This window comes from Elephas maximus, chromosome 7, assembly GCF_024166365.1.
Source record: "Elephas maximus indicus isolate mEleMax1 chromosome 7, mEleMax1 primary haplotype, whole genome shotgun sequence".
Lineage (NCBI taxonomy): Eukaryota > Metazoa > Chordata > Mammalia > Proboscidea > Elephantidae > Elephas > Elephas maximus.
Window position 1 is genome coordinate 64810463 of NC_064825.1, and position 19981 is coordinate 64830443.

General features: G+C 41.5%; 1 protein-coding gene across 1 annotated transcript in view; it reads left to right on the forward strand.

The window, feature by feature from the left end:
- Positions 1-2064: 2064 nt before the first annotated feature.
- SWAP70 (switching B cell complex subunit SWAP70) overlaps positions 2065-19981 on the forward strand; it is an 84954-nt gene continuing 67037 nt past the window's right edge. Inside the window, exon 1 of the mRNA XM_049890347.1 lies at positions 2065-2244. Coding sequence (XP_049746304.1) covers positions 2146-2244 — 99 coding nt within the window. The 5' untranslated portion in view covers positions 2065-2145. The remainder of the gene's footprint in view (positions 2245-19981) is intronic.

Below are 19981 nucleotides of genomic sequence, written 5' to 3' on the forward strand. Positions count from 1 at the left end.
TGGAGGATGCTGTTCTAGGTTTGGATAAGTGTGTTTAACAGTCCACCCATTCTTATGAGTAAGATGGGTGGAGTGATATAATGGGGTCCTTGGGGATCTCTGGTTATGCAAGCTCAGAAACAACAGCATTGCCCGGGTCAAACCCTTCATAAGGTGTGAACTGACCCTCAAAAGTTGGAGGTTAGAGAGAAAAGGTTACCTGGTTACCTGAACCTCTGCTTTCTACAACCACCTTGTCCCTGACAGATATTTTTGGGGGACACAATTCAATCCATGACATTCCACCCTTTGGCCCCCCAAAATTCATGTTCTTGCCACATGTAAAACATATTCACCCCATCATATCGTAGCAGAAGTCTTAAATCAATTCCAAGTCCCAAATCCAAAAATTCTTCTTCATCTGTGAAATCTAGAATACATGTCACCTGCTTCCAAAGCACAATGGCAGAACAGGCACAAACTAGACATTTCCATTATAAATGGGAGAAATTGGAGGGAAAGAAGGTATAACAGGCACCAAGCAAGTCAGCAGAACACATTACATTAGCCCCCAAGGTTTGAAAATAATTCTCTGTTCTCTGAGCCTATTCACATAATGGCCCTGCCCTCCAGACTGTAGGTATTTCCCACAATCTCTAGATTCTGAGTGGAGACCCCTAGGTTCTGGGCTTCAGCTTTGCCTTCAGGCCCACTGGGATGGCAACTCTGCTCACTCGGCTTTAGATGCACCAATCTCCTCATCCATCTGAGTGGCAACTCCACCCTTCGAAACACCAGAGGCCATGGTTCCACCCTTTGAAACCCCAGAGGTCCTGGCCATACCTTTTGAGACTCAGGCTTCCTGGTTCCTTGGCCTCTCTGCCCTCGGGGCTCACACCTGCATCTGCCCTGCTGGGTCAAGCATTCCAAAGCTCAGTAGCTTCACCAAAAAGTTCCTGGAGGCACCCCAGTGTAACAAATTCTTAGTCATCTAGTGCTGCTATAACAGAAAGACCACAAGTGGATGGCTTCAACAAAGAGACATTTATTCTCTTCTGGTCTAGTAGGCTAGAAGGACAAATTCAGGGCATCGGCTCCAGGGGAAGGCTTTCTCTTCTCGGCTCTGGAAGAAGTTCCTTGTCACCAATCTTCCCTGGTTAAGGAGCTTCTCAGTCAGTGCAGGGACCCTGGGTACAAAGGACGTGAACTCTTGCTCTTCATTCTTGGTGGTAGGAGGTCCCCATGTCTCTCTGCTTGCCCCTCTCTTTTATAAAAAGAGATTGGCTTAAGACACTATCTAATCTTCCAAATCTCATCAACATAACTGCCACTAATCCATCTCTTTACATCATAGTGATAGGATTTACAACACATAGGGAAATCACATCAGATGACAAAATGGTAGACAATCACACAATACTGGGAATCATGACCTAGCCAAGTTGACAGGTATTTTGGGGGACACAATTCAATTAATGACCCCAAATCCCCAGTGCCGTCGAATGACACATCTTAAATCTTGATTCTTGCCCTCACAGCACACTACAGAGTAAACCAAAAAAAAAGGCACCAATAAACGTTTGCTGAATGAATGAAGCGCCTCCCCAGAGGCCCTTTCACGCCTTCCGTCACCCTCCACATTCTCTCCTACTTGGGGGACTGCTCTAGCATTTGAGACTCTGCCCAGGGACTTTTCGGGGTTTTCACTACTCTCCTCAGACAGCGACTCAGTCTCCGGCACAGGGCCTGGGTTCCCTTTCTTACGGTGGGGCATCCACCGGAGCCAGGCAGGCAGCTCACCCAGTCTGGGATGGGGGCGCTTATTTGGGGTGTAAGCGGGCACGGAAAATGGTCCGAGCTTGTCTGGGGAACATTCGGAGGATTGGGGTGGTATCTGCCGTCCTAGCCGGGGCAGAAGGCCGGGCATTCCTACCGGCAGGGGTGGGCCGCCCCCAAAACCCCAAGCTGCCGGTGCGCCGTGCTCTGGCCCCGGGCGAGCGTCGAGTGGGCGGGTCCAGGCGGGACCTGGTCCGGGGAGGCCGGGTCCAGGCGGGGGCGGGGCCTGCCGCGGTCAGGTGACCGCGCGGCGGGCGGTGTCCGCCGAGGCCACCAAGCGGCAGAGGCGCCGAGGGGCTGCGGGACAGGCGGGCCAGCAAAGCCGCGGCCATGGGGGGCTTGAAGGAAGAGCTGCTCAAGGCCATCTGGCACGCTTTCACCGCGCTGGACCTGGACCACAGCGGCAAGGTCTCCAAGTCCCAGCTCAAGGTGGGCGTCCCCGGCTCCCGCTCCACTTCGCCCGGGTGCAAACCCGACCGGGCCGGCGGGGGAGGGGGCCGGAATGCGGCCCGGCTGCCTGCTCGGGGCGGAGGGCCAGAGACCGGGATTTGGCATTTTTTGCCTTCCCCTTGCCTGCAGGCGGTGCCGTCGGGCCAGAGTTTTCGTTCCTCGGGGCCTGCCTTGAGGGGGAAAGTTGAGAGGTGGGGGTCTGTGAGGGGCCAGCCGGGCTCCCTCTTGGCGCGGGGGCCCAGGATCTTTTGCACTCGGAGAGGTAGGTGGGAAGCTCCCTTACGGAACCTCCAGTAGAGTTTCCTCCTTACGCAGAGGGAGAGGAAGGCACGTGCCCAAGGAAGGTCACAGGGCAGAACCTTCTATAGTCCACAGTCCCACATCAAGACCTCAAAACGGCCAGCCGCCCCCTGAGCACGGGGGGATTCAGTGTAGAGAGAAATGCCCCAGAGCTCGGATTTCAGTGGACTCCTCCTGTGGAGACTTTTGGCTGTGGGGAAAGCTTTCTGGCTTGAGAAAACCTCCGCCTGGCGTCTTCAAGGTATGGAACTGGAGGTTGAACTGTGTCCCGCCAGGCACCTTAGTTACGGGTGAGAAGCACTGCTTTTCTAAAAAAAAAAAAAAATTCTAGCACCCTGCAAAATGCACCGTCTATATCGTCGCCGCCAAAGACTCCACCGCTAAGTGAGCGTATAAAAAAAATAAAACAAAAACCAAACCCAGTGCCGTCGAGTCGAAAAGTTTTGACTGTAAATTAACCCCAAACAGGGATAGTGGCGCTCAGCCAGGAGAAATTGGCAGCTTCTTGAAAGTATAAAATATGGAAACAGACAAGAGGAGCCCTTCATAGGCATTTTAAAATACACACGTTTTGAATCTGAATGACTGATTTTCTTAGCCTCTTCTGGAAAAGAATTTTTAAAGATTGGGTTGCTTTATATGTTTTGTGCAGTAATCAAGGGGCTCTTGTGAGCACTGGTTTTTATGCTGGTAGGACTTAGAACTCCCTCTGGTCTTCCTTTCCTCCCCTCTCTTTTTTTCATAGTCTGGAAGGGTCCACAGAGATCATCCCTTTACGTTTTATTATACTTTATTTTTTAAATTAACATAGAGTAAAATAGACTTTTTGGAGCCCTGGTGGCACAGTGATTAAGACTTGGCTGCTAACCTTTTGGTTATCAGTTTGAATCCACCAGCTACTCCTTGGAAACCCTATGGGGCAGTTCCACTCTGCCTTATATGGTCGTTATGAGTTGGAGTTGACTAGGAGGCAGTGGGGTTTTTTTTTGGTTTAAAATAGACTTTTTAGGTGTACAAAACCAGAAGAAAAAAAAAACCAAACCCAGTGCCGTTGAGTCGATTCTGACTCATAGCAACCCTATGGGACAGGGTAGAACTGCCCCACAGAGTTTCCAAGGAGTGCCTGGCGGACTCGAACTGCCGACCTTAGCACTTAACCACTACACCACCAGGGTTTCCTTTTAGGTGTACAGTTCTGAGTTTTAGCTTATGACCCATGTATACCAAAAACAAAAAACAAACAAACAAAAAAACCCCAAAACAAACAAAAAACCCAAAACTCCCCACGTACACCAGAGTAGAACTGCACTTCGTAGGTTTTTCAAGGCTGTGACCTCTTGGAAGCAGATTGCCAGGGCTTTCTTCCTAGGTTCCTCTGGGTGGATTCAAACCACTAACCTTTTGTTATAGTGCAGGTGCTTAACTGTGCCTTACTCATGTATAGATTCATGTAACTGCCACATGTTCAGGGTATGGAAAGTTTCCATCACCCCAGAAAGCTCTGTCATGCTGTCCTTTGTAGTAACATTCCACCCTCCACTCCTAATCACTGGCAACCACTTATCCGTTCTTAATCCCTATACTTTAGCCTTTTCCAGAATGTCATATAAATGGAATTATACAGTATATAGCCTTTTGAGATTGGCTTTACTGAGCATGATGTCTTAGAGATTCATCTGTGTTGTGTATCAATAATTCTTTCCTTTTTAATGCTAAGCAACAATCCATTGTATGGATATACAATAGTTTATCCATCACCTTCAAAGAATGTGTTATTTCCAGTTTTTGGTGATTTTGAGTGGAGTTGCAATACTTTTAACTTACCTATATGAGTATATTTAAAGTGTGTTTCTTGCAGACAACATGTCTTTTTTTTTAGACCATTTACATTTAATGTAATTATTGATGTTGTTGGATATAGGGCTACCACTTTATTATTTCATTTGCTTGTTTTCTCTGGTTTTTTTGTTCCTTTTTCTCTTTTCTTGCTGTCTTGTGGATTATTGAATATATTTCATATTCTACTTTAATATTGAGTTCTGAGCTGTATTTCTGTAATAGTTGTTTCAGTGGTTGCTCTATATAATATAGAAAGCTAATTTTTTACAGTCTACTTAGAATTAATATTTTACTACTTTAAGAGGAATGTAGAAACCGTATCACCACACAGGTCCTTTCTTTCTTTTTGTTTTAGTTGTCATATTTCTTAATTTACCACATACCTTGAAAACCCCATGAGACAGGTAAAATCTTGTTTTCAACCATCATGCATATTTTAGAGGTCTTAAGAGAAGAATAGTTTATTCTATATTCAGATATTTACTCCTTAATTTTATAGGCGAGACAGATGAGTTTTTTGAAATTTTAGTGATTTACCCAACCTCACAGTTGTAAGCCGTAGCTAAGTCTAGTACTAAGATTTTAAAACTTTAGAGCCAATGCTTTCTTCATTTCCTTTCTTCCAATTGGTGGTGTGAATGAGATGTTCCCCTATTACTTTTGTCGCATTCCATTAAAAACTTTTTTTTTTTTTTTGATAACATACTCAAGTGGCTGCTTATAGGAAAAGTGTCCAGAGGATTTTTGACAGCAGGCTTGGCAAGAAGTATTAAATGCCAGTTCATAGTTTTCACCCTTGAGATGTTAATAATGCAACTGTGCAATTATATTTTGTCTCTCCTTTTTCTACTTAAGTGAAAAACTTTGGGCTTGATTCAGTTCTGTTCCTCCTGCTAGTGGAAAATATTTTAAAATTTCTATTTAGTTCTTTTCTTTTCAGTATTTGACTCTGAAGTTTGATGTTTATTGATCCGTTGGCCAGGAGTAGAATTTTTTCCCATAATTTACTATTTATTCATTAGTTCATACAATATCCTTTTGTTTGTGTACTGTGTGTAAGGTACTGTGCTAATTTCATAAAAAGGTTAGTATTTTTAGGATCTTAGAGGTTAATATCTCCTTGACAGAAATGTCATATAATTGGTTTATTAAATAACAAACTAAAAATTACATCTCCAAAATAAGGGCTAAAAATGATTGTTGCAGAAGTGTATATGTGTATTCTAAAATATTTTTGCATTTGTCTTTTTGAATTCACAACTTTTGACACAGTGAACTTTTGACACATGCATTAAATATGTAATGAATACTTCATATGTTATACACTGTGCCGTATGCAAATAGGCATGGATATGGCAATGAAAATGAAAAAGAAACAAATATGAAATCTTTGTCTTCAAAGAGTTTAAATTTTGGTGAGCAAATGAGAATAAGCAACCATTAGAGAAGGCATTCTATATATAGATTATATTAAGCAGACAATTATCCTATTCTTAAAAAATGAAAAGTCTGGAGGTAGAGATAAGAACTTTAGACATATGGAAATATTGGGTAAAGATGTTGAATGTGATAAAAGATAAGAAGCCATGAGATTTTAGAGGAAGAGGCGATTATGTCCTACTGGTAAGATTACTTCATGAAAAAAGTTTCTTCAAAATGAACTCTGAAGGAAGCTAGGGTGTCATTAGGTAGAAATAAGTGAAGATTAAGCCAATTCCATTCATTCATTTGTTATTTATTGACTGCTGTTAGCTGTAGGGAATCCTGCGAGCTGTTGCAGGAGACAGAAATTAATCAGGCATTTATCAGGACTTCTATATAACTTATTTTGATTGGAGCATGGAACATTTTTGTGCATGGAGAGAGAGGGGTATTGCTGGTGATAAAGCTGTAGAAATAGGTTGGGGTCAATGCATAGAATGCTTTGAGTGCCAGGCTAGTTATGTAGATGCCAGGAGGTCTCAAAGATTTCTGAGAGGTAATGGGCCCTGATCGGTATTGCACGTTAGGAAGTCCCTTGGACAGTAGTGTATGTGCTGGGCCAGAGTGGATTGGGCAGATTGGAGTTAGGAAATGATTGCAATAGCTCAGATGTGAGATAACGGGGGCCAGAGGCAGTAGGATGGACAAGGAGGGTGATGCGTAGAGAGACTTTGCTGTTCAAAGGTCTTGACCCATGATTGATGAGGGGGAAAAAGAAAAGAACAGTTAAAAAAGTCTCATACTTCAACCATCGTTGACCAAATGGATAGCAGTGACTTTGAACAGAAATGAGAAAGTTATGAGAAGCAGGTGTTTAGAGGAGAAATGATGGTCAGTTTTGAACATGTAGAATTTTTGTAGTTTTTCTTTTAGGTCTTTGGTGGGTGGATATTCAGCTGGAGATGATGTCCTTGGAAAGTATGGGGCTGTTGGTACAGGATCTGATAGTTGAAGCTCAGAGAGAAGAGAGCTATAGACAGACAGCCTTGGGGAATGGCTAGAATAGGTGTTGAAAGGGAGAAGCCAGGGAATTAGAAATCAGAGATAAGAACCACTTTGAGGCAGCATTGGAGCTGAAGGGAGGACATGATCTCTTATTTTGAGTGTTATTTTTATTATTGTTACTATTACTATTATATACACATTTTTGAAATTATGAAGTAATGAGATTGATTCTTCCCTCCCATAGCTCATGAACTGTATATTTCTTCTCTAAAGAAGTAAATACATGTATTTACTTCTTAAGGAGTTTACAGTGCAGGACTCATTTAGATAAATGTATTTGCATCACTGCTATAATTAGTAAATATTGGCCCTGAGGGCCCCCAGTACAATACACAAAAAAGCCTATTTTTAATACATAATTTTCATTATTAACTAATAAATGGGTAAAACAAAAATTGCTTTATAAATAAATTTTGAAACTTAAAACCCAAAGCTTGGATTGACAACATAATAAAGATAGTATTTTGTCATTGCAAACTTAGACATTCATCAAACTTATGAATAAAGTAAAAATATAGAACACAGATTTTAAAAACCACTTGTGACTTACATAAGCTACCACAGAAGCAGATGTTCTACGGTTGTCTAGTCACAGTGAAGTTTGCTTGTTAAAACAAGTAGGCATAAGGTCATTGTAGGTCAATATCTTCTTGAATCTCACCCTACTCCCACAGAACCAGCTCTGCTTCACTTTCCTTACCTTGCCTATCTCTCATTCTTCCTCCTGTTATCTCTCTGTTCTCTGCTTGGGCCTTTTCTGGGCAATCTGTGCACCTGCTGCAGGGGCCAACTGTCTCCATCTGTGACATTTCTGGCTCTGCACCTGAGTTGAAATTGCTCAGGTCTTCACCCTCCTCCCCAGCCTTTGCTCCACTACAGAATTCATCAACACTTTCAGCTTAATTTGGACTTGGAGTGTCGGATGGCAATTCATTATTTTATTGCCATGTTGATTTGGTGTTAATCTGTTTTTCAGGCTGGAATACAGAGGGGCACTATACCAAGTGATTTGTTAAGTTAAGCCTTTTCTGAATTGGTAGGTCTACTTTCAGTTGCTAAAGTAGATATGAATAGGCTAATAGCGGGGAAGGAAACCTCCAGAAACGTATCTCTGCTTGTTTTTAAACTTCTATTTGTGAATAGTCCTTTCTTAGACAAACTGTATCATTTAAGTGTTTACCTCTTAAATATAGCAAAATCTAGTGATATTTTTGCAACCTCTATGATAACTTAAAAAAATTTTTTTTTTTTTATGATAACTTTACTTTGCAATTATGCTTGTGGTGTGAATTATAGTCAGTGTTGGAAATGTCCTTAAGTAAATTTAGTGGCTCTACATGTTTATCCTGTTGTTTTTAGAAACACAGTTTGTTTTAATTTTGCCTTTTTGAAGTAAAAGAGCTTACAACTCTAGTGAGGGTCTAAATGAAAAAAAAAATTGAGGACCAAGATGTAGGATAGTTTGAATCCTTATTATTTTCTCAGTGATAGATTTTTAACTAAACACTTTCTGCTCTTTGCAGTGCAGTTGGTTGGAGTATCTTGTGAATGATAACCTGTTGCCATTGAGTTGATACTGACTCCTAGTGACCTTTTAAGAGAGAGTAGAACTGCCCTCTAGAGTTTCCAAGGAGCGGCTGGCGGATTCAAACTGCTGACCTTTTGGTTAGCAGCCGAGCTCTTAACCACTGAGCCACCAGGTCTTCTATGAATAATAGTGTGTTTTATTCCCATGCAGGCATTTAGCCTTAAAAAATTTTAACTTTGATAGCTACAAGAGAGGAGCCCTGATGGCACAGTGGTTAAGCACTTGGCTGCTAAACAAAAGATTGGCAGTTCAAACCCACCTAGTGGCTTTGGGGAAGAAAAGACCTGGTGATCTGCTCCTGTAAAGATACCAAACCAAAAAATCCACTGCTGTTCAGTCAATTCTGACTCACAGCAACCCTGTAGGACAGAGTAGAACTGCCCTGTAGGGTTTCCAAGGCTATAAATCTTTACAGAAGCAGATTGCCCCTTCTTTCTCCCACAGAGCAGCTGGTGGGTTTGAACTGCCAACCTTTCGGTTAACAGCTGAGTACTTTAATCTCCATGCCACCAGCGTTCCTTCCTGTAAGGGTTACAGCCTAGGAAAGCATATGGGGCAGTTCTGCTCTGTCCTATGGGGTCGCTATGAGTTGGAATCTACTCAATGGCACACGACAGATTACAAGAGTAGTTAAGCCAGGTCAAGTAGCAGATATAAAGGACCCAAGTTGCAGTAAAAGACTTTTATTGTGTGAAACACAATGTACAAAGATATGATTAATTTTTTTCAGTTTGTTACATACAGTATTCTTTGCCTAATCTTTAGGGTTATGTTTCTGATAACCCCTGTGGTAAAAGTTGTTTCTGTTAAGGAACTAAAAGTGTAATTTAAAAAAGTAGGATTAGGGGATCAAAGTCATGAGTGACCCTATAAAAGTCTTTATAAATATTTTTTATATTTCACCAAAATAAAACAACAGAGACAGCTCTTTAAATAAAGAGAATATCAGACATTTTTTAAATCACTAAATGGTGAGAATGAGTTCTGGATTATTTCTGTTTTCCATTCCTTACTTGCTAGAAACTTTTTAGTGAGATAATTAGGAAATTTTTGTTTTTTGGAATATCTATAAACTTGCTTTATTGAAGGTAATATGCAAGCCGTGAGGCACTTTTTTTTTTTTTTTTTTTTTGCTTCTGGCCCTCCTCGTTAATGGCTAGTACATTTCTGGTCTTATGACTCAGAGCCCTTAACCTTCCTGATCCCCATTACATATTTCCTTTGGGATCTCACCACAATCCCAGAGGTGCATAGCAACTGGAAGCTTTTCTTGTGTACTCAGTTTGCCATCACTCAGTAGGTATTTTTCATTCCCTCCCAACAAAAGGACTTTTTATTGAACCGTGGCCTCTCTCCCCGCCACATCAGTGATAACTAGCCTCCCGCCAGTGTACATCAGCACTTGATAGAGCACTCCTGGCTTGCCTCCTCAGTCCCTCTTTCTCTTGTCCCTGCTCCCTTCCGCCAACGTAAGCCCAAGATTCATTTATCTTCCCCAAGGCTATATTTCATAAAACACTTTTCCTGCTCTACCCTCTGTTTTATTTCCTTCTCCTCGCCCCACTTCCAAGTTCCTTTTTTTTTTTTAACTCAAAGTCTGTGTCTACTGGAAACTGCAGTTTTTAGCAATTGAGGGAAGGGATTTAGGAATAAATCCACACATAGTTGATATGCATATAAAAAGATCTGTAATTAGGGAGGGATTTCCATAATATTGAAAAAACTAAAATTTTCATCTTAGGAGTCTTCTGTGCTTTATCCTATCTTTTCGTCCCTCATCTCCTGATACCCGCCCGTCTCCCCATGCTTCCCTTTCCACAGCATGGAAATTCTGTGCTGTCGAAATGGAAACAGCACCTACTGCTTTGTTTTATCCTGTTTAGGAATAATTATCATTACAACTAAGTCTGATTTGGACCAGGAGAGTGGTATATTTGGTCATGGTATTCTAGCCAGAATAAGAGATGCTAGTTAGGATAAAGAGGGTATTGGTTGTTCAGTGGTGGATTCTCTCCTTCCATGTGGGAGGCCAGGGCCCAATTCCTGGCCAGTGCACCTCATGTGCAGCCCTATCTGTCAGTGGAGGTTTGCATATCGCTATGCTGCTGCACAGGTTTAGGGAAACTTCCGGACTAAAATGGACTAGGAAGAAAGGCCTGGCAATGTACTTCTGAAAATCAGGCAATGAAAACCCTATGGATCCTAACCGTCCAATCCAAAACCCATCACCCACAGCCTAGCATGGGGATGGTGCAGCACCAGGCAGCATTTCATTCCGTCCTGCAGGGGGTTGCCACGAGTTGGGGAACCGACTTGATGGCAGCTAAGAACAACAGTTAGGATAAAGCTTTTTCGGAGGTATTGTATTTTACTGGGTAGGCAGCTCTGGGAAGATGGGGCACTACCTGCCTTGTCAGACCCTACAGCCCGTCAGTTCTTCCTGGCCACAGGGTGATGATGTCAGCAGATTGCTATCATGCTGAAGTTGAGCAGGAAATGTGGCAGTCGACTCAAGTCCCAGTGACCTTCTTGGTCATCACAGGCGATGATTTGAGAAACACTGTCATGTAATGAGCCACCTGACTGGAGTAGATTGGACTAGATTAGAATTCTGAGGTTTCTTACTTGGGTTACTTTGGGAACTTTGCTTTGCTTCTCGTACTTTAAGATTATTTGTTAAATGGGAATAATAAGACATAACAACATGCATGCTTGAATAGAGGGAGTGCACAACCTTTATGTATGACTACAGAAACATCTACTAGCTACTCATTCATTCATTCATTCTTTGCTTTTTTTCTCTGTGAAGGTATTTTCTTTCTTTTATGTAATTCTTTTTTCCTTTTTTATTGTGCTTTAAATGAAGGTTTACAGAGCAAATTAGTTTCTCATTAAACAGTTAATACACATACTGTTTTGTGACATTGGTTGCCAACCCCATGACGTGTCAACAGTCTCCCCTTCCCTACCTTGGGTTCCCTATTACCAGCCTTCCTGTCCCCTCCTGCCTTCTCATTCTTGCCACTGGGCTGGTGTGCCCAGTTAGTCTCATTTTGTTTTATGGGCCTGTCTAATCTTTGGCTGAAGGGTGAACCTCAGGTATGACTTCAGTACTGAGTTAAAATGGTGTCTGGGGGCTCTTTCTTTTTTTTAATGAGCACTAGGATTTATTGTGTGTTCTGCCTGCACGTCCCCTTGAAGCTCTTCACGTGCAGTCTCATTTCATCTTTGCCATGACACCCTGAGAGTCTACAGGTGCCACTCAATTACAGAAAAGGTAGCTCTGGTCCAGAGAGATGGGAGACTTGACCAGTATCCCACAATTGTCAGTGTTGGAGCCAGGATTTGAATCCAGGAGTCTCATGAACATTTTACAATATTTCCCTCCTCTGTTAGATACAAATCTCGGTCATTAAGACAGACCAAAACTTTAAAAACAAGACATAACAAAAGCCACAAGTGCATGCTAGCCATTTCTTCCACTTGAGAATGGGAATGACCACGCTGACTCTTGCTGTAGAGATGATAACCTAGTAAAGCACCTGGCCTGTTGTCTTAGGTCCTGAATTCCTCCACCAAACAGGGCCTCTTTTAATAGTTTACTTCAAAATGGCTCCTGTTTCAAAGGTACGCTCATGTTCTTTCACCTGTACATATGTAACCTTTAGTTTGTGCTTACGGGATAAAACTAAAAAACCAAACCTGTTGCTGTCGAGTCGTCTCTGACCCATAGTGACCCTGTAGGACAGAGCTAGAACTATCCCACAGGGTTTCTAAGGTTGTAGTTGTGGGGCAGGGACTAAACGCTCCAATACCAACTGAAAGGTCAGTGGTTTAAATCCACCAGCCACTGTGTGTAAAAAAGATGTGGCAGTCTGCCTCCATAAAAATTATAGCCCTGGAAACCCTATGGGCAGTTCCACTCTGTCCCATAGGGTTGGCATGAGTTTGAATTGACTCCATTGCCATGGATTTGTAAAATTATTTCTTAATCTTTTTTTAAATAATACTTTATTGTGTTTTAAGTGAAAGTTTACGTAGAAATTAGGTTTCCGTTTAACAATTTTTACAAATTGTTCGTGCCATTGGTTATGATTTTTACAATGTGTAAGCATTCTCATTATTTCCTTTCTGTTCTGTTTCCATTGATTTAGAGAGCTTCCCTTCCCATCCTTGCCTTCTCATCTTTGCTTTTCAGTAAATGTTGACCATTTGGCCTCATATAGTTAATTGTTTGAGGGAGCACGTTACTCATGGGTGATATTGTTTATCTTACAAGCCAATCTATTATTTGGCTGAAATGTGACCTGCAGAAATAGCGTAAAATACAGGTTCAAAGATCTTCTTAGGGCAATACTCTCGGGAGTTCCTCTAGTCTCTAAAAGTCCAGTAGGCCTGGCCTTTTTTAGGAATTTGAATTTTGTTCTACATTTTTCTCCCATTTTATCTGGGACTAGCCACTTATTTCTTAACAGACTCTGATGTTAAAGAAAATTAATCTAAAAACATTATATGAATTTGACGGTTTTAATTCAGTGTCTACTGAATACCTTTGTTAGGCACTCTGAGAAAGAAAAAATAACTTTGTCCCTTACCTTGAAGAGTGTATGTTTTAGTAAAGAATACATAATACATGAAATGACTACAAAAGGCAACATATACCCAAGTTCTAGAGAGTGTGTAAAATGAGTGCTCTAGACCTGTGTTATCCAATATGGTAGCCATTTGTCACTTGTGGATGTTGAGCTCTTGAAGAGTGACCAGTCCAAACTGAGATGCTCTTTAAATATACACACTGGATTTCAGAGTCTTAGTATGAAAGAAAGAATGTAAGGTGTCTGCTCAGTAATTTCTACACATTGATTACATATTGAAATGATAATATTTTGGATACATTATTAAAATTAATTTCATTAAAAAATTTTTTTAACATGGCTATTAGAAATTTAAAATTCCATGTGTGGTTCACATTATGTTTCTAATGGACAGAGCTACTGTAAAAGTTCAAAGGAAATAGAAAGAAAGGAGTCAGACAGTGGTAGAAAAGGAAACTTTGATGGGGCAGGAGAACTTCAGCTGCTTCCTGAAGGAATGGGACAGATCTTGTCCAGTATAATCACAGAAAGGTAGCAAGTAAGGTAGTAACATTTTAGGTGAGATCAAGAGCCTGAACTTGGAGTATTGGTGAGCAGTAAGAAAATACTCTGGATTTAGTAGAATGTTTGTTTTGAGGTATAGTGGAAATTTAGAATTTAAAGGGTGGTGGAGCTAAATTTTAGATGTCTTTGAATGTCCTTGTACAGAATAGGTGGTTAATATATATATTGGCTGATTGACCGATTAGTTCAGAACTGATCCTGTAAAGAGTGGGAAATCATTAAAAGTTTTTGGGTAGGTATCTGACAAAGGCATGGTTTTAAGATTATTCAGATGATGTGGTGTGATAAGCTAGAGGGGAGAGGCTGGAGATGAGGAAACCATGTAGAGGGCTGCAATGAAATCTGTGTAAGTTGGTGAGTGCTCGACTGGGGTGGTGACAGTGGGAATCAAAACAGATACAGTCCCTACTTTTACAGAGCTTAAAGTCGTATGAGTGATACGAGAAATTCAAATACAGTGAGATAAGGGAAGTACACAGTGCTGTGGGAGCATAGAGGAGGGGAACCTACCTAATCTGAGGTGAAGATTGGGAGAGTTAGGTCAGAGAACACTTCCTAGAGGAAGAGATATTTGTACTGACCTGAAAGGATTTGTGAAATCTCTCTGTAGCAACAATGTGAAAAATTTGGAAAGTAAGACCCTTGCCGGAACAGGAAAAAAGTGTCAGGAGAGAGAGAGAGGAGACAGAGCACTGGCTCGGGAGCCCGGAGACCTGTCTCTGCTCCGTTACTTGTGTGGCCATGGGAAGCCACTGGAGCTTCGGTTTCCTCATTGTAAAATGTGGGGGTAGCGGCTGAGATTCTTTGAGGTTTAGCCTTCTAGCTTAACCTAGTTAGCTTGATATTTTTACCAAAGTCATGTAATGGGGAGTGGTTGCTGTGTAGCAACCTTTTGTTAGGGCCTCGGAAGGGAGAATGGGACCTACTACTGAGGGCAAGGAGCTCTTGTGTCCCTCAGCCTCACACTTTCTGATTAGATTTAAGCTGACAGAACAGCTTACTCAGGAGAGTTGGCATTGGCTTGGGCTGAATTAAGATCCAGAAAGAGGACAAACTATAAGAAAAAGGGACACACACACACAAAAAAGTTGACTTCATAGTTTTGTTGTTAAGCAAATGGTGGTACCAAAATCAAAATCAAAGTGGAAAACCTATATTTGGTGAGAAAGGTGACAAGTCTTCCTTTGGATCTTAGGCAACTTTCAAGTTAGTGATATAAACCAGAACTCAGCAGAGAGGTCAAGATCGAACTCAGCGGAGAGGTCAAGATGACAGCGAGCTCTGAAAATCGTTAGAATAGAAGTGACTTGAAGTTGTCAGAACAGGAGGAGAATATTAAGAGAGAAAAGAACTCAGGGCTGAGAATTGGGCTTTGGGAAATGCCAGGGTTGGAAGAATGGAGAAATGGGGAGGTGAGAGAGAGGTCACCTCATAAAGGCACCTTCCTAGAGGAGGGAGAAGAACTTAGAAAATAGCGTGTTAATATGGGATGAAAAAAGTCCAAGAGGAGGGGTGATATGAAGTGCCAAGTGCCAAAGACTTGGGTAAGTGACTTAGAGGAAGGTATCTGTCCCAGGTTGAGTTCTCCAGGAAGCAGACACCTGGACAGAGCTAGGAGTACAAAAGGTTTACTGGGGAGAAACAAACGTCTGTGAAAAGAAAAGGACAGTAAGCAAAGCTGTCAAACCATCATATAGAATGACAAAACTGGGAGCTCTGGAGCAAAGATTGCCTGGTAGAGGACTCTTGGTTGGGCAGAAATGGTACCATCGCCTTTCTTAGCCATCGTTCTGGGAACTGGCCTGAGAAGAGAGTGACTATGGCTGCTGCTACCACCTTGCTCAGTCATTGGTTGAGGTGGACCTTGAAAGTGTTAACAGTTGGAGACTGTCAGCTAACCACAATTCCTTGTAGCTGGGCAGCAATTCTTTTCTTCAGGAAGAATCTGAGGGGTGCATCTCTGTGTCTGCCTCAGAATCCACCTAAAAAATAATTTCAGGAGATAAGTATAGAAGGCATATTATAGGGACAATAAGCGGGCCAGGATGGTTTGAAGACAGAGCAGCAGAGGTAAACCTCAGATTTGTGAACCTTATCATCACCTTTCTGCAATCACTCCCAGCATTCCTTACGTATGCCCTGTGGCTCCAGAGCTTTTCTTAGAGAAAAATGTACTAAATTAAGTTACCTTAACTTCTCTTTCTCCTGCTATAGATTTCTCATCCCACTTGTTGAATTCTTACTGAGCCCTTTCCTCAGAAGTTTGTACTTGAATTCTGAGGAACTGGCTTGCTTTGTTAGATCTCAGGCCGCATGAGCCATGCCTGACTAGTTCTAGTGGGGTTAAAAACTAATGGAGGCATTGTTTTTGACCCTGAAAGTGGTCTGAATTAGAGATTCCAGTTAAACCAAAATGCTTTCCAGGAATATGGCAGCATAGGGAAATAAATTCAAAGGGTCAGACCTAGATAAAGATGACAGAGAAGAAGCAAACTAAACTAAATGAAGAAAATCAATACATAAATGAAATGGGAATTCTAGAGAACTCCTAAGTGGACCTCATTTAGTGAACATTTATTGAAAAGCTGTCTTGTCAGGTACGTTATTAGGTTTTGTCATTACATAGATGGCTAAAATACAGATCCTACCTTTAAAGATCTTATAGGGTAACAGGAGAACAGGGTAACAGGGTAACGCAGAAGCTACTGGAGATGAATCTTCTTCAAAATGATTTGTCTTCATGAAGACATTTTTTTGTGCTATATTCCAGTGGGAGGCTGGCATCTAAGGAGGCTGTCCCAGATTGGAGGACTTTGTTGCTCATAGCATGACTTCTGCAAAAGGCATGGCAAAGCATAGTTCTCTGTGGATGAATCAAATAATTAATTTCATCAACTTTATAGTCCTACAAGGATCTGCTCACATTTTGTAAGTTCGTTAGTGTTCTCTAGCTGGAATCTCCAACTCTATTTTACTTTGTTTTTATTTTTCAGAACCATAAAATATATGTTTTTTTTCCAGTTATAAAGATAATACATAGACTATTCAAACAGTACATTGAACTATAAAGGCAAAAGTAAAAACACCCGAAATTCCACCACCAAAGGCAGATGCGGTTAACTTTGCAGTGAATATCTTTTCTGACATCTCTCCACACACAATATGCACATACTTGCACATATTGCCTATGCACACATACATGTATATCCTTTTGTATAGAGGCATATTTCCTATGCTTTTGTAACTTACTTTCCTAAACATTGTTATTAGGGTCATCTTTCAATATCAGTGTGTATAGAATGCAGACACTATGAACTATCATCTCACTGTGTTGCTTCGTCGTGCTTTATTTAACCACTTTCCTATTCATGAATATTTGAGACGTTTTCAGCTTTATTAACTCTGTAGTGAATATCATTGAACATACATCTTTGTATACCTGATTTATTATCTTCTTGGGATAAATTCCTGGGAGTGTCACTGATGGGTCAAAGAGTATGCATATTTAAAAGTTTGACACATATTGCCAGGTTGCCCTCACAAAAGGTCATGTCAGTTTATGCCAGTGATTGTCTCTCTATACCAGTGGCTCCCCAACCTGAGGTGATTTTGCTTTTAAGGGGACATTCGGCAAGGTCAGGAGCCTTGGGGCTTGTGGTTATGAGCTATGGCTGCTAACCAAAAGGTGGGCAGTTCAAATCCACCAGCTGCTCCTTGGAAACCCTATGGGGCAGTTCTACTTTGTCCTATAAAGCCGCTTTGAGTCGAAATCAACTCGACAGCAATGAGTTTTTTTTTTTATTAACTTTTATTGAGCTTCAAGTGAACGTTTACAAATCAAGTCAGACTGTCACATATAAGTTTATATACATCTTACTCCGTACTCCCACTTGCTCTCCCCCTAATGAGTCAGCCCTTCCAGTCTCTCCTTTTGTGACAATTTTGCCAGCTTCCAACTCTCTCTATCCTCCCATCCCCCCTCCAGACAGGGGATGCCAACACAGTCTCAAGTGTCCACCTGATATAATTAGCTCACTCTTCATCAGCATCTCTTTCCTACCCACTGTCCAGTCCCTTTCATGTCTGATGAGTTGTCTTCGGGGATGGTTCCTGTCCTGTGCCAACAGAAGGTTTGGGGACCATGACTGCCAGGATTCCTCCAGTCTCAGTCAGACCATTAAGTATGGTCTTTTTATGAGAATTTGGGGTCTGCATCCCACTGAAGCAATGAGTTTTTTAACGAGAGACATTTTTAGTTGCAAATGAAGAGACACTACTGGCATCTAGTATGTAGAGGCCAGGGATGCTCTGAAACACCCTATAATGCACAGGACCCCCTTCACCTCTAACCGCCACAACGAAGAATGGACCAGTTCTAGAAAACCTACTCTGTACCCTTCCTAGGTTGAGTACTGGCAATCTTAACTCTCCCATATCTACTCAAACACCAGGTACTGTTATTCAGACAAAAAGTAATAGGCCTTTTAATTTGCATTCTTTTGGTTACTAGTGAGGTTGGGCATATTTTCCGATATTTATTAGTCACTAGTTTTGTTGTGTCAGTTTTCTATTCATGTTGCCTATTTTTCTACTGGGTGTTCCTCTTTTTTTCTTATTTATTTCTAAGAGTGATTTGAATGTTGAAGCCTTTTTTTTTTTTGTTTGCAGTGTTCCTTTTTAAAGAGAAATTTTTTATGTGGTCATATTTATCAATATTTTCTGTTTGGTTTCTGAAGAGGGCTAAATTGATGAATTACCCAAAACAACTTATTAAAGGTGGTTAAGTTAGCATGAGATGCAGTGATGTGTATTCTATGGATGGCATCACAACAGGTGAGTTTTGAGCTAGATATCCTGCGTTAATAAGTCTGTAGGTATTATGTTCCTCCTCAGCCACCCCCCCGCCCCCAGCCTACACTAGTCACTGTGAAGGATACAGAAGAAATATTTGGCAGTTTCCTCCCTTATAAAGGTGCATTAGGTAATTGGAGATATCACTAACATGTGAATAGGAGTTCAGCAGACAGGGAGGCCAGTGACGACTTCCTCGAGTTTATGAAGAATGACCCAGTCTTGTAGGATGTGATTAGGCAGAAGAGGATGTTTCCAGCACAAGGGATCATTGTGGGACAGGTAATTGGGAGACTTGGATTCTAGTCTGTGTTTTGTTACTAATCAGTCTATGACTTAGGCCAAGTCCCGGGCCCCTGTCATTTTATCTGTGAAATGAAGAGATAGGACTAGGATATTCTCTAAGATTATGTCAGTATTAAAGTATTATAGGACTACTGTTAAAAGAGAAATTTTAGAAAGTCTTCTGAATTCCAGACAGCATGCTACGTGTTATGGGGATTCAAGGATGGATAAGACATGGGCCTTTCCTTCAAAAATTTAGTCTTGTGGGAGAGAAAAATCACACCTGATAGTGTAAGAGAAGAGGTCCAGGGTGCTCAGGAAATGCAGAGACCATCTTGAGTTAGGGCTGGTGAAGGCTTCAGAAATATATGGCATTTACGTTAGTTGTAAATGGAGGTAGATGGCTTGAGCTAAGCCCTGGAGGAGGAAGAAGGGTGGTGCAGGGCTTGTTTCGGGGTATAGTGAGTAAGCTTGTTTGGCCGGATTTGTATAGTTTATGCAAAAGAGTAGGAAAAAATAAGGCTAGAAAGGCAAGTGGGGCTGGCAAGTGGCAGCATTTTAAGATAAATTTGTCTTAATCGTTGACAGAAGTGTCTGTGATGGTGATCGATTGCACTCAGGGCCTAATAGAGAGGGCACTGTCAATGATGACTTTGAGATTTTTTAGATTGAGCAGAACAAGGATAATTTAAGAGAAAGCAAGCGAGACTTAAGCAGTGACCAGCAGAATGAAAGCATATTGTCAGGAAGGGGAAAATGACTCCAAGTGGTAAGGGCAGGACCTCGAGCAAGACAATACTCTTAAGGCAGGGCATAGCTGTGGTAGGAAACTGGTCATTCTGGTTCATTGTTAGAAAGAATTTTCTGGTAATTTGCCATCAACTTGAGAATTTATATATCAGACTTAGAGATTTTCATGCATTAAAAAAAAAAGATTGCTCATTATGAGTTATAATTCTATAATTGTGTAGGTTCAGATAAGTCTGTTGGAAGAGAGATCCCCACCCACCCCCTTTTTTTTCAGTGTTGAATGTTTCCCATTACGCACATCCTGTAGAGGGAAGCAGTGTGTGATGGGGGCGGAGCATGTTTCAGAGAACCGTTTAGAATCTCTGCATCTTTGGGAGGGAGGTGGGTGAACATTATGCACTTGTGTGTTAAAACACGGTTTAGTCGTTTATCATCCTTGATTTAACTTTCGTGATAA